A 9,720-nucleotide genomic window follows, 5' to 3' on the forward strand; every position below is an offset into this window, starting at 1 on the left:
AAAAAAAAAAAAAAAAAAATCACTTTAACCTCTTCAAAACCAATTCAGTAATCTCTATTTTATATGATTGTTAGAGAGCACAACTATATCAACAAGGTGGTTGCATGATAAAAAAAAAAAGTACGACTTTGAAGTTAGAAATTTAAACTTCTTTTTCTCTAGCGTAGAAATTCGGACCTATGGTCCTAATTGAACCAAACAGAACAAAATTTATATCGATTTCATACGATTACTTAGTTTAGGCCAAAATCTTACGCACCATATGAGCAAGCCCGACAAAATCTTATGCACATAGGAGCATGCCCGACAAAATCCTTGATAGCCTCCTTGATTTCTCGATAAAGAGAAATATGACAACAGTAGTTTGAATGTATATACAAAGAATTTTCAAAGACGTTAGAAATTTAAATCCTTCATCCCATGAAAACTCCATCCTTCCCAAATATAATATAATGATTAATTTATAAAATTCTCAAAATAAATGAATAAAACATTAACATCCACACATCTTAAATTAAATCATACGTCATCATCATGATAAAAAATTGTATACACTGTTTATTGTGCATAAACCAATGGTAGTACATTTCTATCAACAATTAAAAATGGTATGAGAAAAAAAATTGCCAAGCAGCTCTTATTGCAAGTAAACATCACCAGGACCAATATGCAGAATAGGGAAAGGGGAAAAATACCAGCATAAATAATTAAGAAATGGAAGAGAGATGAAGTTAGTAGGGAACCTTCCCATGTTGTTGCGGTCGATGAAGAGAAGCCATTAAGCCATACTAATGTTCCAGGCCTGAATAAGTAACAAGATTTTTAACCTTTTTGTTTTCTGTATGGAGACAATTCGACCTCAAGGCGACTGATTTCATCCTGTAGATCTTGTGAACTCATTCTTCTCTGCCTACTCGTCTTGTCATCGCTAATCAGGATCGAGAGACGCTTCAAACAAGAGAAGTACTCAGCCTTGACTTCAGGAGTTTCAAAAGTTGAACCTTTGAACTGCATTTGTGTGATCATTCATAATTTGGTTCAAGATATTTAGAACATGTTCAAATACAAATGTACCAATGTTTTTGAGACCCCTAATTGTTAACACGTATTAAAGAGTGGGTAAAAAGGGGATGTAACAGTTACTTCAGGCTGTTCTTCAAGACCATAAATTCCATGAGCATTGTAGAGAGTATTTTAAATGTAATTTTATACAATAGTTGATAAACCTATTCCACAAAAATGCATCCAACCATATTTCGAAGTCTCTTTTTGGTTTGAAAGTTTGAATCTTAGAACATAACTAATGTCTCCAGAGTTATATTCAAGTCGGCTATTTCAAGTCATTTTTGTTAGATGATGAAAGTTCCACATCAGCTAATTTAGGGAACGATTATGGATTTATAATCAAAGAATTGTTAGGCAAACACGACTCTCCACAATGGTATGATATTGTTCACTTTGAGCATAAGCTCTCATGGTTTTGCTTTGGGCTTCCCCAAAAGGCCTTATTCCAATAGAGAGAGTATTCTTTGATTATAAATCCATGATCATTCCCTAAGTTAGCTGATGTGAGACTTTCATCATCTAACACCTCCCCTCGAACAAAGTACGCCTCCCTTTAATCGAGACTCGATTCCTTTTTCTTTTGGAGTCTTAGTCAATTTTTACTATGCCTTCGAGGAGGCTCGACTCCTTTTCTTTTGGAGTCCTTTGTTCGACATTTGAGGATTTACCAATCTATTGGCACGACTAAGTTTAGGGCATGACTCTGATACCATGTTAGACGAACACGACTCTCCACAATGGTATGATATTGTTCACTTTGAGCATAAACTTTCATGGCTTTGCTTTGGGCTTCCCCAAAAGGCCTCATTCCAATGGAGAGAGTATTCTTTGATTATAAATCCATGATCATTCCCTAAATTCGCCGATGTGGGACTTTCATCATCTAACAGGAGTCCAACCCTCCTCGAAGGCATAGTAAAAAATGACTAGGAGTTGAACCTCGATTAAGGGGAGACGTACTTTGTTTGAGAGGAGGTGTTAGATGATGAAAGTTCCACATCGACTAATTTAGGGAATGATCATGGATTATAATCAAAGAATACTCTCTCCATTGGAATGAGGCCTTTTGGAGAAGCCCAAAGCAAAACCATGAGAGTTTATGCTTAAAGTGGACAATATCATACTATTGTGAAGAGTCGTGTTCGTCTAATAATTTTAATAACATGAGTGAAGAACCAAGCCCGACGACAGAAAATAATTTTTATGTTTCAATACAGATTTTAAGAAAATATAGTCATAAAATAAAATTTTAGCTAAAAGAATTCACTTGAAAATGGTACTATCAATAAAACTACTGGAGATGTAAAGCATTTATATCAGCATTCTAAAAAACTGGAATGGTTAGACATTTCCTAGAACAAAATTTAAGTATCATTTCGTAATGGTTTCATAAAATTGTCATTGTGAACATACACTTATATATCCAGCCTGTGTATAGGGATTGATTAGCAATAGAAATAAAGGTTGGTTTGATAATAATTTCAAAATGTTGACTAGATTTTAAGAACAGAAAATAGTAATAACAATTAAGTTTTAGAAAACTAGGTTTCGGAAATGCATCTACAAAGTAAATCACAAATCAAAGAGATTGTTGGTAAACAAGATTTCTTAAACAAAAATCAAAATTGTCATCACCCGAGTTGCTAAAATGCATATGCAGCCATGCAGGTCACTATGTGGCCATTGATGTCAAGCTCAAGGCACAGAAATAATAACAATCATAAGACCGTGTTACCTTTTGATAAGCAGAAATGCATTCAAAGAGAACATTCTCAGCCTGCACAAGCGAAGGATCCTCCTGTAATAACACATTCCGGTTACTCAAAGAAGAAGAGCCAATGAAATTATATTGATGAATGAGGGCACAACAAAGACGGAAGACTCGTTGCTCCTGGAATGTGACAATTGATCCACATGAATTCAATAAAATTAAATAAGTTTATTGTTACATCTTCTCTCTTCCCTCTGTCCTTATTTTTCTAGTTTTTAGTTTTGGAAAAGTAGTCCCTTAGATTTTTAGTCTTCACTTGTTCTTCCATTGTCCCTAGGATTCAACTTGATGCCAAAAATATTTTATGAAAGATCAACTGAACTGACCGACTCTACAACGGTTCACTCTCAGTTGGATGGCTGTTCTACAAAACTCCATCATGTATTTGCCCGCCTTCAAGATGAGTACAACTCACCAACTGGACCCAATATTAGCCACCACATAATCCGAGGAAGTGTAAAACAAATATCTTTATCTCAACTCTGTTACATATTATATATAATCGCACAATTCAAAAGAGATTTTATGTTTGTAGGGTCAAATGGTTGTACCTAAGATCAGTTGGGATTAAGTAAACCGGCCAAAATCCTCACAGATATTAAGACATATGCACACTCATATACATACGACACCAATACTACAGTTCAGAAGCAATTGTATGTTTAGGACACCATCACTTAAATAAGCCATCACTGCTAACCTTTGATACTTTCATCTCTTGCACGGTGATTTCCAAATGTCCTAGAGCATCAAGCGACTGTAACTGCAAACACAATATAGATGTCCAATTGACATGAGAAAATTCCCATCCATGAGTCTTGATCTCATTGAAATGACATAAACATAGAACGTGGATGAAACAACGTACAAACACACTGATGCACCTGGTATTTCAATTTCATGAGCTCCATTCTTTGTTTCTTTTGAAATAAAGAGAAACCTTAATTTGAGGTACTCTCTTAGTTAAATTATATCTGTTATATTCCTTAATATAAATGACCAACATCAAGACAACCAACATTGAGAGTAAACATTCTGTAGCGTGGATGCACATTCTCTCATATTGAGTTGATATGTATGAACAACAAACTTTAATCCAACTCCCAAAATGAAAATTTGGGTTCATTGTTTGGTTATAAAAAAATAATCAACATCAAGAAGATATTGTTCTATTCTGATTTTGATTTAGAATAATTATTCACATACTCACTCATTTCATTTTGGTCGACTTTGAATAAATTTACATTTAACGAAATAGCTACATCTAAAATAGTTGTTCAGCTCAAACCTTCAAACCTATTGGCAGTACCAAGCAATGGTCATGATGCTTAAAAGCTCATGAATTGAGTGAGTTTCTACGGATTGATAATTAGATACATAAATTTGGGTTATGGATACATTTCAAGAAAACAAATTTAACAGGCAAACGTTAAATATGACGAAACTGCCTTTCTTCATCATATAGAAAGGAAAACTGACCAGTATGAGAAGTGCAGTACGCCCGTCCCTTCTAGTTTCTCCATCTTCATGAATTTTTTTCTTCTCCCCATGCTTGCTTATTTTATCTAATACTCCTCGTGATATCCTACCATTGAGTGATATTTACATAAACTTGTAAAATCATAACCCAGGCTACCCAGCTTAACTACGGTGATTTTGAGTCATGAAGTCATCTAGGTTAACTATCCTTATTTTTCGTGATGACTATTAAATGTGGGGAAGGATTTCGGACAATCCAATTAAACTTGTAAAGCTAACATGATTGATGGTCTATATAATTCTATCTTTCAGAAGATTAAATTCAAGAAGCTAGAAGCCTCTTATACTAGTAGGCATTTTAAATTATATGATTTCCCAATTTTACCTATTTCAAGGTGTTGACCCCCCTACATCAAGTAAAAGAATATTTCCAGTTTCCATCAAATTGTTTAAGCATAACTGCTCTTTTCCTTCCCATGTTATCCTTCTACACTTCAGCTTCTCGTACAGCAGTGGTAGGTGGCTTGTAACATATATATGACCACACTTGAACACGCTTTATCAACTCAATAACAAATAGCTAGACAAAGTAAATCTTTCAGAATGTTGCTAGATGGTCTCGACTTATTTCCAACCAAATTTTCTCATATCAATTATCATCATTTTTTTTTTTTTTTTTGTTCAGGAGACCAAGCTAATTTGCAAAGGGTATCATTTTAATTTTCTTCTTGAAGATCTCAAATTCGAAGATTGGCCTTCGCAAATCTATTTCTACAGAAATGCTAAGAAACTTTGATCGCAACCTGAACACTAGAAGACAGAACTTCGGCAATGGCAATGATTACTACTATGGATATGGATGGTTTTGAAAGATTGTAGGCCCTTGAATTTCCTAACATGTTCCCATGGATTTTAGAGTCCTGAACATACGGGTTCATTTAACTATTATTCTGAATATTTATTCTTCCCGCATAATTTTCTAGTTTCTTTAATAAGTTATTTCCTTCTTAGAATTTAGCCTCTGCGTATATGACCCTAGAGCTGCCCTTTGAATTATGATAGAAAAGTGAAATCTCAATACAAACCTTATAGAGTTACTTAAAAGTTCTTTAGCTTTATCAATTCCAATAACTGCTTTAGAAATATCAGTCGCCTTTAGTTCTTTGGAACTTTGCATTACCACTCGAGCAATATGAAGCATGTTAGCACCAATCTGCACCACATTAGTAGATATGGAGTTATTATTAGTCGAAGAGCAGATGACTCAGACAAAACTGAAAAAATAATGCATTTTCTAGAACTTCCATCATTTCCCTAACATACAAAAACAAAAATGCATTAAACAGGAAAAAAAGAGTATAGTTATTTTATTAATCACGTCCTCAGAATACAATCTGAATGTTATAAATTGAAAACCTGGATGTTGTCCTTAGGAAGTAAGGTTTTCCGTGCATCAAGACACCTGAAAGAAATGACTTCGTTAGAAGCCTCTTTTTTGTAAGTTGCTAACACTCATCAGTTTACCTTTCAAAAAGCTCCTGTGCTTCATTCAAGCATCCATTGGCATATAACGTTGAGGCCAAGCCGTCAGCAGAATTTACAGTTTCCAGAGAATTCCAGCCCTACACCCACAAGAGATATACTGAGTTCGCCAATTGACCAAGGAAGTATGCATATACACAAGCAGGCACACAACAGAAACAAAAAACCTATGGGGGTTAAGTACTACTAAATATCGCTAGCAATGTTAGTTAAAGATTAAAACTTATAATGAACTCTATGTTACATTGCACAATATACTAAATTTTAATTTTGATAGTCATTCTGCTTCACAAGTATCAACCCCTAGTGTGTGTATAAAGGAATGATATGAAGTATTCCTTCCCTTTATCTCCCATAGTACTTTGTGGGCCATTAGGATTTTCATGAGTTACGATTTGGAGTTTGGAAGCACTACTTTGGAATGCTTCAACCTTTGAGGAAGACTGTCGGTTAATTTAACAAACCCTAAAGTGTCACTGCCAGATCAACTGCACATAGGCTCCACGCACCACGGGAAGCATCCACCCTTTGTCTCACGTCAGTTGTGAGGGTGCAGATTGGCTGGAATTTCTCCAACCATTGTCGTGGTTCAACCATCCTGCTGTCCACATTCAGCTTGTATGCTTATTTTGATCAAAGGTAGCTCATATTTCTCCATACTAAATTTTTTAGGTTACTGCTGGACTCTAATTTTGTGCATTCAATCAAATTTTGTATCTATGTTTTCGTGAGTGTCATTCTTTTTTAATGGAATGGTGTAACAAAACCCTGCAATCATATCTGATATAGTTCATTTGAGGACTAGTTTTGACGATCAAATACGAGACAGAGGGTGCGTCTTCATTGTCATAAGCTTGGTCATATGAAATGTGATGGTAAGGATTTATTGTTTATCAAGTAGATTTTGCTAAAAAGGCCTCCCACTTTGAGCACAATATCCTCTCCTGTGGTCAGTAAAATTCCCATTCTCACCATGTATATCAGTAATAACTAGCTTCTGCACTGTTCACCAAACAATGGAAAAGACTAGAGTATTCATCACCAAATTTTGATCAATCTACCCTTAACATGTTGCCTTGTAGGCGTCATGTCAATATAGGTTAAAATCATGAAGTAGACATTCTTAAATCATGACATAAAATTGAGAGAGAGATCAAGAAGTTAGAAAAGGCAAATGCATGTACTCCACATCAAAAAGGAAAAGACATTACATGAGCACTAGATCCCGAGCAAAAACTAAAGCATAAATATATAGTAAAAAAGAAAAGATGAAGATGAACCTTTGATAATTCCATAATGTGCAAAACTTTTCTTTGGACATTCTCAGCTTCAAAGAGATTATTAGACTTCATATATATCTGGAGAATCAGGAAGACAACAAAATTACTAACGATAGCTCAAGTAGAACTATAGAGTATGATTAAAAAGGGGGAAGAATTAGGAAAAATGTATAAGAGAGAATTAACATCCTCACATATGCTTCAATAATCATATATATTAACAATCCTACTCTCCTGCTCGTAATTCATCTCCATGGACTATAAACAGTTTATTACCGTAACGACTGCAACTAGTACTTCTCACCTATTTGATTCACTTTATTTCTTATTATAAAGAAAAAATTAGAGACTTGAATGGTAGTCTCCATCTACTGCAAGAAAATAAACTACTAAACTAACCTAGACAATCTCCTTACAATTTGTCCCATGATCATAAAGCAAGTAATCTTTCATCCATCCTAAGCTTTCTAGAGATTCTAACTGTATAACATTTTCAAATCTCATTATATTTTTCAGAAATAAGACTTAGAGAAAATGATTAAACGTGTTGCTTAATGGTCTCTACTGCTACTTTGATGAATGATCAATTAGTATTAAAACAACAACAAACAAACGAAGGTTTTAGTAGTATTACTTCTTTATCATAAATCAATCAGATCGTGAATTAACATCTATAACATCCCAATTTTTTCTGTCTTATCTATTTGTCCTTTATTGATCGTAGAAGTTCCATTGTGGCAAAAATATTGTCGATCTATACATTTACAAAAATCTATAAAGCCTCCAAATCACGTAACTTAGTTCATTCACTAATCATATCATAGCGATATTTGGGGTGCCTCTAAAATATTATGATTAATAATGAAAACTGGTGGTGTGTTATTCTTGTTGATAACTAGGCATGTCTAACATTAACTATCCTAACAAAGGAAAGACTTCCCAAAGTGATAAAGGGTCAATTTTTTTGATACACCAAAAGAGAAGAAAAGATGGAAAGTAAAAGATTATAGGATAAAGCCTAACCTTAGCAAGATATCGCAATCTTCTGACGCAAAGAAATGACTCACCTAGGCCACCTTCCTACATGATGAAACAAAACAAGGTTGTGAAACATGTAACAATGAAACTATGGTACAACGCAAAAGTTTCCTTCCTTTCAATGCCTGTTGACGTTGATATACCTCCAGTATCCTTATGGAATCCTGGATCAGGGCCTCAGAATCTTTTTCCTCCCCTAAAAGGTATAGCACCTGCATGGAAAATATATATTATTATTTGAAGTATCAAGACAATCAACATTGAAGCAACCAGACTTGGTCGTGTACAAGTATTTAGCTTCTATTACTATATAAGCTGATTATTGATCTAGTATATTTAAAAAAAAACAAATGTCAGTCGAAAGTCAAATATTTTGAGGATGAAAGAAAAAAAAAAAAAAAACAATGCGACAAAACTAATATGATAAAACAAGGATCTCAGAGCATACTGTTCCAAGGTGGTACATAGTATCTGCATAATCAACATGGCCATATCCGAGAACATGACCTTTGATCTGAAGGACAAAAAATCACAAGTGAGATGACAAAACAGAACAGAAATTATTTATTCGAGTCCAAATGACAAGCCTCCTACCTTCAATGCTCGCTGTCAACCAGATCATATAACATCAGCCAGAAGGAAAAAAAAATGTTAGCATGAATTTGCACATCAAAGAATCATTAAAAGACAAAATGTAAAAAAAAAAATATTAATAACTAGGCTTCGGAATTAATTTGAAGATAATATTTAAAGTAAGCATTGATAAAAGGAGTTTATAACATCGAGAAACTATCACATATCAAATTTACTAATCTAGGGGGAAAATCATTATAAGTAGGAAAGCTATAAAAATGAAATTCTACCCTCAAATCATGAGTATGACCATAAAATTACTGGTAAATTATGTTTCACTAAAACCTAATGACACCTTATAATTGTTGTTTTAATAAGAGACGAGATTGCACTAGAACAAAAGAAGGAACAACCTGGGGGTTGGGAGTAGAGAGAACCCCTCCCAAGAAAAAAAGTACTACAACTAATCTTTCCAATTGTTGAAAAGAGTAGTAAGTTTCTAATTACTAAAGAATTTCTTGGGACTAAAAGCTCGCCAAAAAGCAGTAAGCTGTACATTTGTGTAAAAATAATAATAATAAGAAAGACGACTTATATTCAAAGGATCTTTGGTTCCTCTCCAACCAAATATGCCACAAAAGGGCACAAACCACACGTTTCCACAAAATAATAGCTTGCTTAGACATCTTCCACCCCCAGAGAGCCTCCAAGATCCACTCTTAGATAGATATAGGTAGGCAAGCATTCAAACCAAAAGTATCCAACGAGCAATCTTTGATAGCAAAATGACAATGGAGAAAGATGTGGTCTAGATTCTCTTTACAACTCAGGCAGAGGCAAGAAAAACAGGGGTGATGAAGATCAATTTTTACACTTCTTTGAAACAGCTCATGTGTACTTAAGGCTCTATGAACTGAAGACAAAAAAAAAAAAAAAAAAAAAAAAAAAAAAAAAAAAAAAAAAAAAAAAAAA

The 9,720-nt window shown here is 34.2% G+C and overlaps 1 protein-coding gene across 1 annotated transcript in view; it reads right to left on the reverse strand.

The window, feature by feature from the left end:
- Positions 1 to 509: 509 nt before the first annotated feature.
- LOC111452120 overlaps positions 510 to 9,720 on the reverse strand; it is a 15,591-nt gene continuing 6,380 nt past the window's right edge. Inside the window, exons 7-18 of the mRNA XM_023092667.1 lie at positions 8,770 to 8,781; positions 8,624 to 8,689; positions 8,319 to 8,387; positions 8,161 to 8,217; positions 7,138 to 7,215; positions 5,840 to 5,937; positions 5,732 to 5,777; positions 5,401 to 5,528; positions 4,316 to 4,421; positions 3,537 to 3,599; positions 2,801 to 2,863; positions 510 to 1,008 (exon numbers count right to left, since the gene is read on the reverse strand). Coding sequence (XP_022948435.1) covers positions 823 to 1,008; positions 2,801 to 2,863; positions 3,537 to 3,599; positions 4,316 to 4,421; positions 5,401 to 5,528; positions 5,732 to 5,777; positions 5,840 to 5,937; positions 7,138 to 7,215; positions 8,161 to 8,217; positions 8,319 to 8,387; positions 8,624 to 8,689; positions 8,770 to 8,781 — 972 coding nt within the window. The 3' untranslated portion in view covers positions 510 to 822. The remainder of the gene's footprint in view (positions 1,009 to 2,800; positions 2,864 to 3,536; positions 3,600 to 4,315; positions 4,422 to 5,400; positions 5,529 to 5,731; positions 5,778 to 5,839; positions 5,938 to 7,137; positions 7,216 to 8,160; positions 8,218 to 8,318; positions 8,388 to 8,623; positions 8,690 to 8,769; positions 8,782 to 9,720) is intronic.

This window comes from Cucurbita moschata, unplaced genomic scaffold (assembly GCF_002738365.1).
Source record: "Cucurbita moschata cultivar Rifu unplaced genomic scaffold, Cmos_1.0 Cmo_Scf00014, whole genome shotgun sequence".
Classification (NCBI taxonomy): Eukaryota; Viridiplantae; Streptophyta; class Magnoliopsida; order Cucurbitales; family Cucurbitaceae; genus Cucurbita; species Cucurbita moschata.